Source organism: Lissotriton vulgaris, chromosome 1_1 (assembly GCF_964263255.1).
Source record: "Lissotriton vulgaris chromosome 1_1, aLisVul1.2, whole genome shotgun sequence".
In the NCBI taxonomy this organism is placed as follows: domain Eukaryota; kingdom Metazoa; phylum Chordata; class Amphibia; order Caudata; family Salamandridae; genus Lissotriton; species Lissotriton vulgaris.
The window spans coordinates 1,160,843,370-1,160,863,330 of record NC_141685.1 but is presented as its reverse complement, the minus strand read 5'-3'; the positions used below and the strand labels follow the sequence as shown (position 1 = coordinate 1,160,863,330).

General features: G+C 47.4%; 1 protein-coding gene across 4 annotated transcripts in view; it reads left to right on the top strand.

Annotated features, from left to right (window-relative positions):
- Nucleotides 1-19,961, top strand: part of HDAC7 (histone deacetylase 7) — a 686,142-nt gene that overhangs the window by 479,807 nt on the left and 186,374 nt on the right. For 3 of the 4 annotated variants that reach the window (XM_086964189.1, XM_086964206.1, XM_086964216.1), the window contains one exon: nt 14,045-14,270. In XM_086964189.1, coding sequence (XP_086820315.1) covers nt 14,045-14,270 — 226 coding nt within the window. The remainder of the gene's footprint in view (nt 1-14,044; nt 14,271-19,961) is intronic. The other variant, XM_086964199.1, reaches the window with a different exon arrangement.

The window sequence follows — 19,961 nt, the reverse complement described above, 5'->3', positions numbered from 1 at the left end:
GCCAGCAGTGTTAGCGGTTTGTATAGTGTACAGACTCCTGGTTATATATGGCAGCGCTTCAGATGCCAGCAGTGTTGGTGGTTTGTATAGTGTCCAGACTTCTGGTTATATCTGGCAGTGCTTCTGATGCCAGCAGTGTCGATGGTTTGTATAGTGTCCAGACTCCTGGTTATATATGGCAGTGCTTCTGATGCCAGCAGTGTCGGTGGTTTGTATAGTGTCCAGACTCCTGGTTATATCTGGCAGTGCTTCAGATGCCAGCAGTGTCAGCGGTTTGTATAGTGTCTAGACTAGGTAGAGAAGTGTGGCCCAATGGTTAGAGCGGCAGACCCTGATGCAGTAGTCTGGACTGGACCAGGGTTCAATTCCCGCCTCGGCGGGTCTCAGGCTCAATTTCCTCAGACCTGATAATTCTCGCCTCGGTGCCTATTCTAATCATGAGTCCCACTCTGCACCGCTGGGCAATAGCTTGCTCAATCTCTACAACGGCCTCAACAACGGTGAGGATGTCTGACTTCACCTTGGGGGTGCCCAGGAGGGGGCTCCTCACAGGAAAAGGCCAGGAAGGGCTCCTCGATGGTATTCGTACAAGCTCCGAGATGCCTACGGGTAGTCGTGCGCTATACAAGTGCGTAATCATTTCATTTGTATTGTGTATAGACTCCTGGTTATATCTGGCAGTGCTTTCTGTGGCAGCAGTGTTGGCGGTTTGCATTATGTCCACACTTTTTGTTATATCTGTCAGTGCTTCCGGTGCCAGCAGTGTTGGCGGTTTGTATAGTGACCAGACTCCTGGTTATATCCATCGGTGCTTCCGGTGCCAGCAGTTTGTGTAGTGTCCAGGCTCCTGGTTATATCTCTCATACCTTCCGGTGCCAGTAGTGTTAGTAGTTTGTATAGTATCCAGACTCCTCATCATATTGTCAGTGCTTCCGATGCCAGCAGTGTTGGTGGTTTGAATAGTGTCCAGACTTCTGGTTATCTCTGTCAGAGCTTCAGGTGCCAGCAGTGTCAGCAGTTTGTATAGTGTTCAGGCTCCTGGTTATATCTGTCATAGCTTCAAGTGCCAGCAGTGTTGGTGATTTGTATAGTGTCCAGACTCCTCATTATAATGTCAGTGCTTCGGATGCCAGCAGTGGCGGTGGTTTGTATAGTGTCTGGTCTCCTGGTTAACTCTGGCAGTGCTTCTGATGCCAGCAGTATCAGCGGTTTGTATAGTGTCCGGACTCCTGATCAGTGGTTCCGATGCCAGCAGTGTCAGTGGTTTGTATAGTGTTCAGACTCCTGGTTATATCTGGCAGTGCTTCCGATTTGAGCAGTGTCGGTGGATTGTATAGTGTCCGGACTCCGGGTTATATCTGGCAGTGCTTCCGATGCCAGCAGTGTCAGTGGTTTGTATTGTGTTCAGACTCCTGGTTATATCCATTGGTGCTTCCGATGCGAGCAGTTAGTATAGTGTTGAGGGCCCTGGTTATATCTGGCAGTGCTTCCGATCCCAGCAGTGTCGGTGGTTTGTATAGTGTCCAGGCTCCTGGTTATATCTGGCAGTGCTTCCGATCCCAGCAGTGTCGGTGGTTTGTATAGTATCCAGGCTCCTGGTTATATCTGGCAGTGCTTCCGATCCCAGCAGTGTCGGTGGTTTGTATAGTGTCCAGGCTCCTGGTTATATCTGGCAGTGCTTCCGATCCCAGCAGTGTCGGTGGTTTGTATAGTATCCAGGCTCCTGGTTATATCTGGCAGTGCTTCCGATCCCAGCAGTGTCGGTGGTTTGTATAGTGTCCAGGCTCCTGGTTATATCTGGCAGTGCTTCCGATCCCAGCAGTGTCGGTGGTTTGTATAGTGTCCAGGCTCCTGGTTATATCTGGCAGTGCTTCCAATCCCAGCAGTGTCGGTGGTTTGTATAGTGTCCAGGCTCCTGGTTATATCTGGCAGTGCTTCCGATCCCAGCAGTGTCAGTGGTTTGTATAGTGTCCAGGCTCCTGGTTATATTTGGCAGTGCTTCCGATCCCAGCAGTGTCGGTGGTTTGTATAGTGTCCAGGCTCCTGGTTATATCTGGCAGTGCTTCTGGCACCAGTAGTGTTGGTGATTTGTATAGTGTCCAGGCTGCTGGTTATATCTGGCAGTGCTTCTGATCTCAGCAGTGTCGGTGGTTTGTATAGTGTCGAGGGCCCTGGTTATATCTGGCAGTGCTTCCGATGCCAGCAGTGTTGGTGGTTTGAATAGTGTCCAGACTTCTGGTTATCTCTGTCAGAGCTTCAGGTGCCAGCAGTGTCAGCAGTTTGTATAGTGTTCAGGCTCCTGGTTATATCTGTCATAGCTTCAAGTGCCAGCAGTGTTGGTGATTTGTATAGTGTCCAGACTCCTCATTATAATGTCAGTGCTTCGGATGCCAGCAGTGGCGGTGGTTTGTATAGTGTCTGGTCTCCTGGTTAACTCTGGCAGTGCTTCTGATGCCAGCAGTATCAGCGGTTTGTATAGTGTCCGGACTCCTGATCAGTGGTTCCGATGCCAGCAGTATCAGCGGTTTGTATAGTGTCCGGACTCCTGATCAGTGGTTCCGATGCCAGCAGTGTCAGTGGTTTGTATAGTGTTCAGACTCCTGGTTATATCTGGCAGTGCTTCCGATTTGAGCAGTGTCGGTGGATTGTATAGTGTCCGGACTCCGGGTTATATCTGGCAGTGCTTCCGATGCCAGCAGTGTCAGTGGTTTGTATTGTGTTCAGACTCCTGGTTATATCCATTGGTGCTTCCGATGCGAGCAGTTAGTATAGTGTTGAGGGCCCTGGTTATATCTGGCAGTGCTTCCGATCCCAGCAGTGTCGGTGGTTTGTATAGTGTCCAGGCTCCTGGTTATATCTGGCAGTGCTTCCGATCCCAGCAGTGTCGGTGGTTTGTATAGTATCCAGGCTCCTGGTTATATCTGGCAGTGCTTCCGATCCCAGCAGTGTCGGTGGTTTGTATAGTGTCCAGGCTCCTGGTTATATCTGGCAGTGCTTCCGATCCCAGCAGTGTCGGTGGTTTGTATAGTATCCAGGCTCCTGGTTATATCTGGCAGTGCTTCCGATCCCAGCAGTGTCGGTGGTTTGTATAGTGTCCAGGCTCCTGGTTATATCTGGCAGTGCTTCCGATCCCAGCAGTGTCGGTGGTTTGTATAGTGTCCAGGCTCCTGGTTATATCTGGCAGTGCTTCCAATCCCAGCAGTGTCGGTGGTTTGTATAGTGTCCAGGCTCCTGGTTATATCTGGCAGTGCTTCCGATCCCAGCAGTGTCAGTGGTTTGTATAGTGTCCAGGCTCCTGGTTATATTTGGCAGTGCTTCCGATCCCAGCAGTGTCGGTGGTTTGTATAGTGTCCAGGCTCCTGGTTATATCTGGCAGTGCTTCTGGCACCAGTAGTGTTGGTGATTTGTATAGTGTCCAGGCTGCTGGTTATATCTGGCAGTGCTTCTGATCTCAGCAGTGTCGGTGGTTTGTATAGTGTCGAGGGCCCTGGTTATATCTGGCAGTGCTTCCGATGCCAGCAGTGTTGGTGGTTTGAATAGTGTCCAGACTTCTGGTTATCTCTGTCAGAGCTTCAGGTGCCAGCAGTGTCAGCAGTTTGTATAGTGTTCAGGCTCCTGGTTATATCTGTCATAGCTTCAAGTGCCAGCAGTGTTGGTGATTTGTATAGTGTCCAGACTCCTCATTATAATGTCAGTGCTTCGGATGCCAGCAGTGGCGGTGGTTTGTATAGTGTCTGGTCTCCTGGTTAACTCTGGCAGTGCTTCTGATGCCAGCAGTATCAGCGGTTTGTATAGTGTCCGGACTCCTGATCAGTGGTTCCGATGCCAGCAGTGTCAGTGGTTTGTATAGTGTTCAGACTCCTGGTTATATCTGGCAGTGCTTCCGATTTGAGCAGTGTCGGTGGATTGTATAGTGTCCGGACTCCAGGTTATATCTGGCAGTGCTTCCGATGCCAGCAGTGTCAGTGGTTTGTATTGTGTTCAGACTCCTGGTTATATCCATTGGTGCTTCCGATGCGAGCAGTTAGTATAGTGTCGAGGGCCCTGGTTATATCTGGCAGTGCTTCCGATCCCAGCAGTGTCGGTGGTTTGTATAGTGTCCAGGCTCCTGGTTATATCTGGCAGTGCTTCCGATCCCAGCAGTGTCGGTGGTTTGTATAGTATCCAGGCTCCTGGTTATATCTGGCAGTGCTTCCGATCCCAGCAGTGTCGGTGGTTTGTATAGTGTCCAGGCTCCTGGTTATATCTGGCAGTGCTTCCGATCCCAGCAGTGTCGGTGGTTTGTATAGTATCCAGGCTCCTGGTTATATCTGGCAGTGCTTCCGATCCCAGCAGTGTCGGTGGTTTGTATAGTGTCCAGGCTCCTGGTTATATCTGGCAGTGCTTCCGATCCCAGCAGTGTCGGTGGTTTGTATAGTGTCCAGGCTCCTGGTTATATCTGGCAGTGCTTCCGATCCCAGCAGTGTCGGTGGTTTGTATAGTGTCCAGGCTCCTGGTTATATCTGGCAGTGCTTCCGATCCCAGCAGTGTCAGTGGTTTGTATAGTGTCCAGGCTCCTGGTTATATTTGGCAGTGCTTCCGATCCCAGCAGTGTCGGTGGTTTGTATAGTGTCCAGGCTCCTGGTTATATCTGGCAGTGCTTCCGATCCCAGCAGTGTCGGTGGTTTGTATAGTGTCCAGGCTCCTGGTTATATCTGGCAGTGCTTCCGATCCCAGCAGTGTCGGTGGTTTGTACAGTGTCCAGACTCCTGGTTATATCCATTGGTGCTTCCGATGCGAGCAGTTAGTATAGTGTCGAGGGCCCTGGTTATATCTGGCAGTGCTTCCGATCCCAGCAGTGTCGGTGGTTTGTATAGTGTCCAGGCTCCTGGTTATATCTGGCAGTGCTTCAGATCCCAGCAGTGTCGGTGGTTTGTATAGTGTCCAGGCTCCTGGTTATATCTGGCAGTGCTTCCGATCCCAGCAGTGTCGGTGGTTTGTATAGTGTCCAGGCTCCTGGTTATATCTGGCAGTGCTTCTGATCCCAGCAGTGTCGGTGGTTTGTACAGTGTCCAGACTCCTGGTTATATCCATCGGTGCTTCCGATGCGAGCAGTTAGTATAGTGTCGAGGGCCCTGGTTATATCTGGCAGTGCTTCCGATCCCAGCAGTGTCGGTGGTTTGTATAGTGTCCAGGCTCCTGGTTATATCTGGCAGTGCTTCCGATCCCAGCAGTGTCGGTGGTTTGTATAGTGTCCAGGCTCCTGGTTATATCTGGCAGTGCTTCCGATCCCAGCAGTGTCGGTGGTTTGTATAGTGTCCAGGCTCCTGGTTATATCTGGCAGTGCTTCTGATCCCAGCAGTGTCGGTGGTTTGTATAGTATCCAGGCTCCTGGTTATATCTGGCAGTGCGTCCGATCCCAGCAGTGTCGGTGGTTTGTATAGTGTCCAGGCTCCTGGTTATATCTGGCAGTGCTTCCGATCCCAGCAGTGTCGGTGGTTTGTATAGTGTCCAGGCTCCTGGTTATATCTGGCAGTGCTTCTGGCACCAGTAGTGTTGGTGATTTGTATAGTGTCCAGGCTGCTGGTTATATCTGGCAGTGCTTCTGATCTCAGCAGTGTCGGTGGTTTGTATAGTGTCGAGGGCCCTGGTTATATCTGGCAGTGCTTCCGATCCCAGCAGTGTCAGTGGTTTGTATAGTGTCCAGGCTCCTGGTTATATCTGGCAGTGCTTCCGATCCCAGCAGTGTCGGTGGTTTGTATAGTGTCCAGGCTCCTGGTTATATCTGGCAGTGCTTCCGATCCCAGCAGTGTCGGTGGTTTGTATAGTGTCCAGGCTCCTGGTTATATCTGGCAGTGCTTCCGATCCCAGCAGTGTTGGTGGTTTGCATAGTGTCCAGGCTCCTGGTTATATCTGGCAGTGCTTCCGATCCCAGCAGTGTCGGTGGTTTGTATAGTGTCCAGGCTCCTGGTTATATCTGGCAGTGCTTCTGGCACCAGTAGTGTTGGTGATTTGTATAGTGTCCAGGCTCCTGGTTATATCTGGCAGTGCTTCCGATCCCAGCAGTGTCGGTGGTTTGTATAGTGTCCAGGCTCCTGGTTATATCTGGCAGTGCTTCCGATCCCAGCAGTGTCGGTGGTTTGTATAGTGTCCAGGCTCCTGGTTATATCTGGCAGTGCTTCTGGCACCAGTAGTGTTGGTGATTTGTATAGTGTCCAGGCTCCTGGTTATATCTGGCAGTGCTTCCGATCCCAGCAGTGTCGGTGGTTTGTATAGTGTCCAGGCTCCTGGTTATATCTGGCAGTGCTTCTGGCACCAGTAGTGTTGGTGATTTGTATAGTGTCCAGGCTCCTGGTTATATCTGGCAGTGCTTCTGGCACCAGTAGTGTTGGTGATTTGTATAGTGTCCAGGCTCCTGGTTATATCTGGCAGTGCTTCCGATCCCAGCAGTGTCGGTGGTTTGTATAGTGTCCAGGCTCCTGGTTATATCTGGCAGTGCTTCTGGCACCAGTAGTGTTGGTGATTTGTATAGTGTCCAGGCTCCTGGTTATATCTGGCAGTGCTTCTGGCACCAGTAGTGTTGGTGATTTGTATAGTGTCCAGGCTCCTGGTTATATCTGGCAGTGCTTCTGGCACCAGTAGTGTTGGTGAGTTGTATAGTGTCCAGGCTCCTGGTTATATCTGGCAGTGCTTCTGGCACCAGTAGTGTTGGTGATTTGTATAGTGTCCAGGCTCCTGGTTATATCTGGCAGTGCTTCTGGCACCAGTTGTGTTGGTGAGTTGTATAGTGTCCAGGCTCCTGGTTATATCTGGCAGTGCTTCTGGCACCAGTAGTGTTGGTGATTTGTATAGTGTCCAGGCTCCTGGTTATATCTGGCAGTGCTTCTGGCACCAGTAGTGTTGGTGATTTGTATAGTGTCCAGGCTCCTGGTTATATCTGGCAGTGCTTCTGGCACCAGTAGTGTTGGTGATTTGTATAGTGTCCAGGCTCCTGGTTATATCTGGCAGTGCTTCTGGCACCAGTAGTGTTGGTGAGTTGTATAGTGTCCAGGCTTCTGGTTATATCTGGCAGTGCTTCTGGCACCAGTAGTGTTGGTGATTTGTATAGTGTCCAGACTCCTGGTTATATATGGCAGTGCTTCAGATGCCAGCAGTGTCAGCAGTTTGTATAGTGTCCAGACTCCTGGTTATATATGGCAGTGCTTCAGATGCCATCAGTGTCTGCGGTTTCTATAGTGTCCAGGCTCCTGGTTATATCTGTCAGTGCTTCCGGTGCCAGCAGTGTTGGCGGTTTGTATAGTGACCAGACTCCTGGTTATATCCATTGGTTCTTCCGATGCCAGAAGTGTCAGCAGTTTGTACAGTGTCCAGACTCCTGGTTATATCCATTGGTTCTTCCGATGCCAGAAGTGTCAGCAGTTTGTACAGTGTCCAGACTCCTGGTTATATCCATCGGTGCTTCCGATGCCAGCAGTTAGTATAGTGTCGAGGGCCCTGGTTATATCTGTCATAGCTTCAGGTGGCAGTAGTGTTGGTGATTTGTATAGTGTCCAGACTCCTCATTATATTGTCAGTGCTTCCGATGCCAGCAATGGCAGTGGTTTGTATAGTGTCCGGACTCCTGGTTAACTCTGGCAGTGCTTCTGATGCCAGCAGTGTTAGCGGTTTGTATAGTGTACAGACTCCTGGTTATATATGGCAGCGCTTCAGATGCCAGCAGTGTTGGTGGTTTGTATAGTGTCCAGACTTCTGGTTATATCTGGCAGTGCTTCTGATGCCAGCAGTGTCGGTGGTTTGTATAGTGTCCAGACTCCTGGTTATATATGGCAGTGCTTCTGATGCCAGCAGTGTCGGTGGTTTGTATAGTGTCCAGACTCCTGGTTATATCTGGCAGTGCTTCAGATGCCAGCAGTGTCAGCGGTTTGTATAGTGTCTAGACTAGGTAGAGAAGTGTGGCCCAATGGTTAGAGCGGCAGACCCTGATGCAGTAGTCTGGACTGGACCAGGGTTCAATTCCCGCCTCGGCGGGTCTCAGGCTCAATTTCCTCAGACCTGATAATTCTCGCCTCGGTGCCTATTCTAATCATGAGTCCCACTCTGCACCGCTGGGCAATAGCTTGCTCAATCTCTACAACGGCCTCAACAACGGTGAGGATGTCTGACTTCACCTTGGGGGTGCCCAGGAGTGGGCTCCTCACAGGAAAAGGCCAGGAAGGGCTCCTCGATGGTATTCGTACAAGCTCCGAGATGCCTACGGGTAGTCGTGCGCTATACAAGTGCGTAATCATTTCATTTGTATTGTGTATAGACTCCTGGTTATATCTGGCAGTGCTTTCTGTGGCAGCAGTGTTGGCGGTTTGCATTATGTCCACACTTTTTGTTATATCTGTCAGTGCTTCCGGTGCCAGCAGTGTTGGCGGTTTGTATAGTGACCAGACTCCTGGTTATATCCATCGGTGCTTCCGGTGCCAGCAGTTTGTGTAGTGTCCAGGCTCCTGGTTATATCTCTCATACCTTCCGGTGCCAGTAGTGTTAGTAGTTTGTATAGTGTCCAGACTCCTCATCATATTGTCAGTGCTTCCGATGCCAGCAGTGTTGGTGGTTTGAATAGTGTCCAGACTTCTGGTTATCTCTGTCAGAGCTTCAGGTGCCAGCAGTGTCAGCAGTTTGTATAGTGTTCAGGCTCCTGGTTATATCTGTCATAGCTTCAAGTGCCAGCAGTGTTGGTGATTTGTATAGTGTCCAGACTCCTCATTATAATGTCAGTGCTTCGGATGCCAGCAGTGGCGGTGGTTTGTATAGTGTCTGGTCTCCTGGTTAACTCTGGCAGTGCTTCTGATGCCAGCAGTATCAGCGGTTTGTATAGTGTCCGGACTCCTGATCAGTGGTTCCGATGCCAGCAGTGTCAGTGGTTTGTATAGTGTTCAGACTCCTGGTTATATCTGGCAGTGCTTCCGATTTGAGCAGTGTCGGTGGATTGTATAGTGTCCGGACTCCGGGTTATATCTGGCAGTGCTTCCGATGCCAGCAGTGTCAGTGGTTTGTATTGTGTTCAGACTCCTGGTTATTTCTTGCAGTGCTTCCGATGCTAGCAGTGTCGTGGATTGTATAGTGTCCGGACTCCTGGTTATGTCTGGCAGTGCTTCCGATGCCAGCAATTTCAGTGGTTTGTATTGTGTTCAGTCTCCTGGTTATATCTGTCACTGCCTCCCGATGCCAGCAGTGTCAGTGGTTTGTATAGTGTATAGGCTCCTGGTTATAAATGGCAGAGCTTCTGATGCCAACCATGTCGGAGGTTTGTGTAGTGTCCAAACTCCTGGTTATATCTAGCAGTGCTTCCAATGCTAGCAGTGTTGGTAGTTTGTATAGTGTACAGACTCCTGAGTATATCTGTCACTGCCTCCCGATGCCAGCAGTGTTGGTGGTTTGTATAGTGTACCAACTCCTGATTATATCTGACACTGCCTCCCGATGCCAGCAGTGTCGGTGGTTTGTATAGTGTACAGACTCCTGATTATATGTGTCACTGCCTCCCGATGGCAGCAGTGTCGGTGATTTGTATAGTGTACAGACTCCTGATTATATCCTTCACTGCCTCCCGATGCCAGCAGTGTCGGTGGTTTGTATAGTGTACAGACTCCTGGTTATATCTAGCAGTGCCTCCTGATGCTAGCAGTGTCAGTGGTTTGTATAGTGTCCAGACTCCTGCTTCTATCTGTCACTGCCTCCCAATGCCAGCATTGTCAGTGGTTTGCATAGTGTCCAGACTCCTGGTTTTATCTGCCAGTGCTGCTGATGCTAGCAGTGTCGGTGGTTTGTATAGTGTCCAGACTCCTGGTTATATCTGGCAGTGCTTCCTTCCAATGCTAGCAGTGTCGGTGGTTTGTATTGTGTACAGACTCCTGATTATATCTGTCACTGCCTCCCGATGACAGCAGTGTCAGTGATTTATATAGTGTACAGAATCCTGATTATATCTGTCACTGCTTGCCGATGCCAGCAGCGTCAGTGGTTTATATCGTGCACAGGCTCCTGGTTACATCTGACAGTGCCTCCCGATGCCAGCAGTGTCGATGGTTTGTATAGTGTCCAGATTCCTGGTTATATCTGGCAGTGCTTCCGATACTAGCAGTGTTGGTGGTTTGTATAGTGTCCAGACTCCTGATGATATCTGTCACTGCCTCCCGATGCCAGCAGTGTCGATGGTTTGTATAGTGTCCAGATTCCTGGTTATATCTGGCAGTGCTTCCGATACTAGCAGTGTTGGTGGTTTGTATAGTGTCCAGACTCCTGATGATATCTGTCACTGCCTCCCGATGCCAGCAGTGTTGGTGGTTTGTATAGTGTACAGACTCCTGGTTATATCTGGCAGTGCTTCCGATGCCAGGGTTTGTATAGTGTATAGGCTCCTGGTTATAACTGGCAGTGCTTCAGATGCCAGCAGTGTCGGTGGTTTGTATAGTGTCTAGACTCCTGGTTATATCTGGCAGAGCTTCTGATGCTAACAGTGTCGGTGGTTTGTATTGTGTATAGGCTCCTGGTTATAACTGGCAGTGCTTCAGATGCCAGCAGTGTCAGTGGTTTGTATAGTGTCTAGGCTCCTGGTTATATCTGGCTGTGCTTCAGATGCTAACCGTGTTGGTGCTTTGTATAGTGTATAGACTCCTGGTTAACTCTGGCAGTGCTTCTGATGCCAGCAGTGACAGCGGTTTGTATAGTGTCCTGACTCCTGGTTATATCTGGCAGTGCTTCTGATGCTAACAGTGTAGGTGGTTTGTATAGTGTATTGACTCCTGTTTAACTCTGGCAGTGCTTCTGATGGCCAGCAGTCGGTGGTTTGTATTGTGTATAGACTCCTGGTTATATCTGGCAGTGCTTCTGATGCTAACAGTGTCGGTGGTTTGTATAGTGTCCTGGCTCCTGGTTATATCTGGCAGTGCTTCTGATGCTAAGAGTGTCGGTGGTTGGTATATTGTCCTGACTCCTGGTTATATCTGGCAGTGCTTCTGATGCTAACAGTGTCGGTGGTTTGTATTGTGTATAGACTCCTGGTTATATCTGGCAGTACTTCTGATGCTAACAGTGTCGGTGGTTTGTATTGTGTCTAGACTCCTGGTTATATCTGGCAGTACTTCTAATGCTAACAGTGTCGGTCGTTTGTATTGTGTCTAGACTCTTGGTTATATCTGGCAGTACTTCTAATGCTAACAGTGTCGGTGGTTTGTATAGTGTCCGGACTCCTGGTTATATCTGGCAGTGCTTCTGATGCAGCAGTGTCAGTGGTTTGTATAGTGTATAGACTCCTGGTTATATCTGGCAGTGCTTCTGATGCTAGCAGTGTCAGTGGTTTGTATAGTGTATAGACTCCTGTTTATATTTGGCAGTGCTTCTGATGCTAACAGTGTCAGTGGTTTGTATAGTGTATATACTCCTGGTTATATCCGGCAGTACTTCTAATGCTAACAGTGTTGGTGGTTTGTATTGTGTCTAGACTCCTGTTTATATTTGGCAGTGCTTCTGATGCTAACAGTGTCAGTGGTTTGTATAGTGTATATACTCCTGGTTATATCCGGCAGTACTTCTAATGCTAACAGTGTTGGTGGTTTGTATTGTGTATAGACTCCTGGTTATATCTGGCAGTGCTTCTGATGCTAACAGTGTCAGTGGTTTGTATAGTGTCCTGGCTCCTGGTTATATCTGGCAGTGCTTCTGATGCTAAGAGTGTCGGTGGTTGGTATATTGTCCTGACTTCTTGTTATATCTGGCAGTGCTTCTGATGCTAACAGTGTCGGTGGTTTGTATTGTGTATAGACTCCTGGTTATATCTGGCAGTACTTCTGATGCTAACAGTGTCGGTGGTTTGTATTGTGTCTAGACTCCTGGTTATATCTGGCAGTACTTCTAATGCTAACAGTGTCGGTGGTTTGTATAGTGTCCGGACTCCTGGTTATATCTGGCAGTGCTTCTGATGCAGCAGTGTCAGTGGTTTGTATAGTGTCTAGACTCCTGGTTATATCTGGCAGTGCTTCTGATGCTAGCAGTGTCAGCGGTTTGTATAGTGTCTAGACTCCTGGTTATATCTGGCAGTGCTTCTGATGCTAGCAATGTCGGTGGTTTGTATTGTGTACAGACTCCTGGTTATATCTGGCAGTGCTTCTGACGCTAACAGTGTCAGTGGTTTGTATAGTATATAGACTCCTGGTTATATCTGGCAGTGCTTCTGATGCTAACAGTGTCGGTGGTTTGTATTGTGTATAGACTCCTGGTTATATCAGGCAGTGCTTCTGATGCTAGCAGTGTCAGTGGTTTGTATTGTGTACAGACTCCTGGTTATATCTGGCAGTGCTTCTGATGCTAACAGTGTCAGTGGTTTGTATAGTATATAGACTTCTGGTTATATCTGGCAGTGCTTCTGATGCTAACAGTGTCGGTGGTTTGTATAGTGTCCTGACTCCTGGTTATATCTGGCAGTGCTTCTGATGCCAGCAGTGTTGATGGTTTGTATAGTGTCTAGACTCCTGGTTATATCAGGCAGTGCTTCTGATGCTAGCAGTGTTGGTGGTTTGTATTGTGTCTAGACTCCTGGTTATATCAGGCAGTGCTTCTGAGTCTAGCAGTGTCGGTGGTTTGTATAGTGTCTAGACTCCTGGTTATATCTGGCATGCTTCTGATGCTAGCAGTGTTGGTCGTTTGTATTGTGTCTAGACTCCTGGTTATATCTGGCAGTGCTTCTGATGCTAACAGTGTCGGTGGTTTGTATTGTGTATAGACTCCTGGTTATATCAGGCAGTGCTTCTGATGCTAACAGTGTCGGTGGTTTGTATTGTGTATAGACTCCTGGTTAACTCTGGCAGTGCTTCTGATGCTAACAGTGTTGGTGGTTTGTATAGTGTCCTGACTCCTGGTTATATCTGTCGGTGCTCCCTGACCCAGCAGTGTTGATGCTGAGGATATTGCGCTGTTACCTGTGTATAGGTATTTATATTCTTTTGTGCTTGCAGTGCTCTGGGCACTGCACTGTGACACGTTTACACCTGGGCATGCTTCCTGTGCCAGCAGTGATGTGGCTCCGTATACTGCACAGTGACCTGTTTGTATCTGGCAATGCGTACAGTGCAGCAGTGTCAGTGCTAACTGTGCTTGGCGGTAGAGGTCATCTAACTCCACAGTGAGATTACAAATAGTATGCATGTTTTTGGTAGTTGGGTACTCGGAAGACTATACATTGTGGCACTCTTACTTGGTACTGCTGTCCCGGCAGTGGTGGTCTGCCGAGCAGTATACATTATCTCAGTTGTTTGAAGCTGTGCAGCACACACAGGCCTCAGAAAGGGACAGTGCAGTTGTAACGCTGCCAAAGACATGTATGTGTGTGCCACATAATGTGAGTGTTGGGAATCGCTGCAGCAGGTGTACGTTCAATGATGTAGCGCAAAATCCCCATGTGTATCTGTCTTGAAATGTGCAGCACTTCACCCCTATATTGTCTCTTGTTGATTGCAACTGGCCGGAAGGCGGCACACCTTGCAATACACAACTAAATCAGTAAAGCTGTGCAGCGGTGGTGCAGCATGAATGTTGTCTGTAGTGGGAAGCTGTGCAGCACAGCCATTCACAACAATTGTGTACTATGCACTGCAAATTCTATGGGATCAGTCCCTCAGAAAAGGAAAGTCAGTGATCAGGACTGTGCAGCAGAGGCACGGCGAGCAGTGTGCACTGTGCAGCACAGACACCGACCCGGTTGTGTAGCACAGACTCAGGAACGTGACACTATCAATCAGGCTTAGTGATCTGAGATATCAAACCTACAGTATTGCTGATGGCGCTCAGTGACTGGAGCTGTGCAGCACAGCACCCTCAGTTATCATGGCTGTGCTGCACAAATGCTACGAGCGAGGGACTGCGGAGCACAGGCACAGTAAGTCCTCGTGAGGTGTTTAGCACAAGCAGGCTTAGTGATATGAAAGTGCAGCCCAGACATCACGCGAACACACTTCGAGCCACAGCGTACATGGATGTCTGTGCGGTTTGTAGTGATTGCCCTGTTATTCTGTGTCATCAGCAGGCCTACATCTGGGAACAGCATCAACGAATGCAGCAGCAACTTAAGCGGCACAGTCCCCACGACACGTTGGGGGTCCCCAACCTCCATGGAGGGCACCGGCCTCTCTCCAGGGCCAAATCCTCTCCTGCCTCTGCGAATACCTCGCTTCCTGTCCATGAGCCTCCCAGCAAAACCATGACCCTGCCTGCTCCGGAACCATCTGCTAGGCCCTCCTTCACCACAGGTAGGCATGAGATGAATGCTCGCAGAAGGTGCCTGTGGCTGACCAAAATGACAGTGGGGGTATTGGATCTGTGTGTAGCGGCATCTCTGTGAGTCTGAAGCAGCGTTACCTCTGGGTGCAGTAGTGGTCTGTTTTCGCTGAGGCCTGTGGGTGCTGTTTCACAGTCAATAAAGGTTGAGCGTAGTTGTGAACTAGGGGACAGCCATGTTGTATTTCATACATACATTTATTTGCTTCAAAATGAAAAGAAAAAAAGAGCACCCATTTCACTTTAGCAGCATCTTTTAGGAAGTATAAGCACAATATGCCTATTCTGTTTTTTTCCCAACGTTATATGACCCTTGACCCTGAATCTCAAAAATTGGTATCAAATAACCTAGTTCCTGATGACATCACATTAGTTGAAGTCACTGATGCTTAGTGTATAATGTAAAGACAAAATGTATTAATAAATCAAAGGACGATTCACAAAAGCGCATTTAAGGAAAAAACAACAGTAATCATGCCAAGCAGTCCTAATCCATGTGGACCGGGGAATGAATATGAACTATGTCATTGGCTTGATTAACTCCTTATCAATGTTATTAATTATGTTGTTTAAGACTAACTAAAACCCTTGCGAAGCATAGAGGTGACTGGCTTGCCAAAACACATCATGAAGTGTAGTAGACAGCTTTATTTATCTTGCCAAACTGCATCGCAGGCAACCTCGGAGAAAACGGACACTTGGACACGCTTTAAGTTGCTGGTGATATGAATTTTTATTTATAAATTAAATTACTTTGTGCAACCTGGAAAGACGCTTTTCGGCGATCCCAGTCGCCTAGTTCACAAAATAAAAAAAATAAAAAATATATATATATATATATCTCCTACTGGCGGTCGCCAGTAGGTATATATAGTTAGGATTTTTTTCCTATGGGATTTCTGAAAATTCTACGTCAAATAACTTTGGCGTTTGTGGATGGAATTGGCTGAAATTTTCAGGAAAATGGCACATTTTGTTTCTGAGCAGCTCCTGAAAATGTGGGGGGGTTTCGTCAAGGGGGGGCCGAGAAAAAAGGGGGGTCCCAAAACGCGTTTTTCCCATTCATTTTTCCATAGGGCGGTTGGAATCACTTTTAGCTCGAACGGCTGAATGGATTTACACGAAACTTGGCAAAATTGTAGATATGGTTTGCCCGACGTGCCTTTGCTATGTCTCAATATATGTGCTCCAGTGGATTTTGAGAAATTAACGTTTTAAAAAACAGATATATCTGTGACAGCGTCCCGGTTCGCGTACCTGGCGCGTAACGGAACTTTGCGAAGCGAAGCTGATTGGCTGGTGACTGTGAACATTCTAAACAGTTCGGAGTGGCCGCCATCTTGTGTCTTGGTAGGATCGAGACACAAGAGGTGGCAAAAACAAAGGGGGAAATGAGCATAAGGGTGCAGAGTACATCCTCCCTTGCCCCACTTTTCCGGTAGCAGTTCTATAGGGTGGCAAGGCCACTACCTGATGCCTATCATGCAAATAGGAGACCAGCCAATCCAAGGCCGAGCCAGCCACCCGACTTCCTCCAGTCTGCCGATGAGAATATCATGGCTGACCGTGTCGAACGCGGCCGACATGTCAAGCAGCACTAAAAAGGCTGCTTGACCGGAGTCGACACGCCATTCATCCTCCAATCTATCCATTCATCCGCCCACCCTTCGATCCATCCATTCTTTGGCCATTTACTCCATCCTTTCATTATCCATCATTCCATTGACATTTCAATTATCGGTTAACTCATACATTCATCCATCCTTCCTCTCATGCATGCATGCTTGCAACCATCTATCCATCCATCCTTTCATTATTCTATCCATTCAATGTCTGATTACTTCACACATCGATCATACATTCTTTATCTCTTTCATCCATTTATGCTAACAGCCTTTTGTCCACCCTCCCATTCACCCATTCCTCCTTTCACCCTTCCTTCCAAAGTTTTGTTAAATGATCCTTTCACCACTTCTCCATCCACTTTCATTGTTTCAACCGTTTGTCCTTACACACTTTCTTGTTTTCACCATTCCTTCCTTTCACTTCTCCTTTCACCTTTCTTTCCTTCCTTTCATATTTCCTCCCCTAGTTCAGCCTCGGCCCGTACAGGTAAGGGCGGTGAGGCCAGGTAAGGGGGATTTCGACGGGCGATGACCAAAGCAAATTAATTATTACATTTTACATGATCCTCGCCCGTCGAAATTCTTCCACCCGCCACCTGGCCCTACCACTGTTCAGGGCCGGACTGGGAACCGAAACCGACCCTGGCAAACTGCTCGACCGGCCCCCTTGGGGAGGGGTAGGGGGGGTTGGTGCAGGAGAGCTCTTTGCTAGGTTTCGGCCGATTTTGTTACAGGGCGACAAAACCAGCCCCTACACTGGCGGCCCACCACGGTTACCTGCGCGGGCTGCAGCTGCCTTAGTTGCTTCCTTTCACCCTTTCAAATTTCACTTCTTCCTCCTTCCCAGTTTGTAGCTACCATAATCTTTTCTTCTGGCAAACTACTGTTTCGATCTTATCTCAGACCCCCCCCCCCCGCTCAATCGACCTGCTGGTGTATTCTTTTTAGTATTAAATTAAATTGTCATAATTTCTTTTTTTCTCTCCTTACCCAAGTGAAGCTCTTCCCGGCTCCTCCCAAAGATTGATTTATGAGCCTTTGTCTGCAAGCCTGCAGACACGAGGGGCCAAATATAAAAACAAATAGTTATTTAGTGGGATACTAATTAAAAGGCCATCGGTTGCAGTTGGCTACGCCCGCTTAAGCTTCTCTGCGCCACTGGTTGCTGTATTTGCTTCCTTTGCTCATCCATCTCCCTCTGTCCGAGAAGTCTTAGCAGTTTTATCAAATGGCCACGAGAGGGCTCTGTTGATTTATGATGCTCCTTCTGAAGAAATGTTGAGACAGCATCCTTTTTAGGTGGAGCATACCCAACAGCACAAGCAAAAGACCTATTGCAAGACCTTACAGTGGCTTAGAGCCGTCACATTGTTTAACATTGGTTGCCTTTATTGTAACTCATTTGCTTTCTTCTTATTTGATAGCTTTCCTCGTCCCATGGTGTCCACCTTGTCTTTTAGTCCCTCCCCTGGAGCATAGCATCTGTACCATCTCTCTGACTGGCTGACTTCTATCCTTCCACTGCTCAGTTTTAGGGGAATAACTTTTCTCTTCTTGCTTAAGCACTCCATTAGGGTGCATGCATTTTTCATCTGTCTCCCCCCTTGCTTCTCCTCCTGACAAATACTCGCCTCACTCTTCATGTTTCTACTTGTGTTGCAAGCTCTGTCTTGTGTGCTTCTCACCTGCTAAACTACTTGCGTCCCTCCACACTACGTGTTGCTTTCTCGCTCATGTGTTTCTCCCTCTGCCCCGGTATTACTTTCAGAATTTTCTCCTTTTCCCCTCCCCCACCCGCTCCCTGTTTCTTCCCCACCACCCACTGTCTTTTTTAATTGCTTTCTGAGGGGAGGAGCAGGCCGAAAATTGCTGTCACCCCCTTCCTTAAATGACAAACAAAAGCTTTTGTACTGCTTCTTTTTAACTTGTTATTTAAATATCCACTTTGGATTGGTGAATAATGAAATGGTACCATCATCATCATTGTTGTGCGCGCGCATGTGTAATGACGCATGTGCACACCTACAAAATGACACTTCACTGCAGGCACATCATTGCAATTTTTTTACTTTTGGCTATGCTGCACAGCAACTTGCCAGTGATGTATAGCATTGCCAAAAGGACACAAATGTACGACCTATTCACTTTGCCAATGTTTGCTTTTCCAATGTCATGTAACTACCATAACTATTCGTGCAGATTGCGCACCCTTTAACTCAGTGATTTGCATCAACATCATATGCACATTCATGATCTAGATCATGGAATGGTATAGCAGCTTTATTTTGAAAGAGGAAAGACAATTTATTTCTATTTCTTTTTTTAACAAAACCACTACAGGAAAAAGCAAATGTATGATCCTCCTCCCATGCCCAGCCTTACAAAGGAATTAACGCATGCTTCTTGCACGAAATACAATTCTATTATGCCCTGTGATGCGTAGAGTTATTTTATACTCGTTGAATTGAATAATCCAAAACATGAAAACAGAAAGTAAGGGTACCGCCAGTTGACGTGTCTGACTAAGATGGCACACTAATGTGTCATGTGTGGATTTCATAAAGATTTATAAAAATGTATACAAATCAAGGCATACCTTCACTCACCAACTTTGGTGGCATGCTTTATCTTTAGGTTTGCCTCATCCATCCAACATTATTTGGGGAATGGATGGTCTCCTTAGTTTACTAAGGAGTGTTTTTTAGGTCTTTCCTAGGGAGCGGTAGCGCTCTCTCTTCGAGACATGCTGTATTCAAGATATGGGCTTTAAGCTCCGTCCATGTTCCACCCATGTGTTTTATTGGCTCCTTTGACGGTCTTTTGGAGATGCTTTTTTTTCTTTGGTTAATATCTTTAGTAGTACCTCTTTAGTCCCTCCTTTTCTACTATTGTAACCTCCCATGAGGACTGCCCCTGTTACATGTGACTTTACTCTGTACCTTTTATTTTCCGTCACTCTTATCTTAAATACTTCTTTGTCATAGCTTTAGTTGCAGGCACAGCAGCCCCTTCCCCGACTGCACTTCCCCAACAAGCCCTCTCTTCAGGCTGCAGCTGTCTTCACCTCCTCCCTTCTGCTTGTTTTTATTTATTTCCTGAGCCGCCCATCTTTCTTTTCTATTTATTTACTTTTGTAGCAATCACAGCACGCCGTGCTTTAGCTTCACATGTTTGAAGCTAAAGAGTGGTGCGCAGCGAATGCAACAAAAGTAAATAAACAGATAAGAAATGCGGGCGGCGGCCACCTTTTTCGTATTTATTTACTTTATTGTAGAAAGCTAAAGCGCCCTACGTTGGCGGGCATATTTAAATGGTGCTCTAGGTGTCAATTATTCACAAAACTGATCCTTTTTTTTGCACAGATCTATTATTACTTTTCCTTTTTAGTGGGTTTCTCACTGCCCCTTTTCTGTTCAGTTTAATTATATTTTCATCAACGAAAAAAATTGAAATATAAAAAAGTGTACATACTTAAATTAAGGGGGAAGTGTAAGGGAAGGGAAGACACAAATGGGCATGGAAGTTGGGGGGCGAGGAGTGTTGATGATGGAATACAGAAAATGGGCATGTCCACCAATAAACGTTTTTTTTGCTTTATACAATATACATATACGTACACCTAAAACCATCAATGAACATTAAACAGTAACGTTTTTATACCTGTCCATCCAACATTACACAAAATAAAGCTAAAAGTTCTTAAAACCCTATATTCTTCTAGGGGTGCTCATTACATAAACTAAAATAATTTAATCTGGAGTCCGGCATATGACCATTAGATTACATTTTTTACTTAACGTCATTCAGTTCCTTCCTAGCTTTTCGAATAATCGAACCACTCTGACAGACACGTTGGATGAGCCACTCCCACTGAATTGAACTGCCTTTTTGCATCACTTTAGTTGGAAGTCTACCAGACAGCACTGCGTTCTGGTTTTCTAAAGACGTAATGGGGGATATTCGGAAGGCTTCCCTAGAAATGCATTACGTCCATTGCTTACTATTGGCTTTATGGTTTGTAACTCACATTTGCTTGCT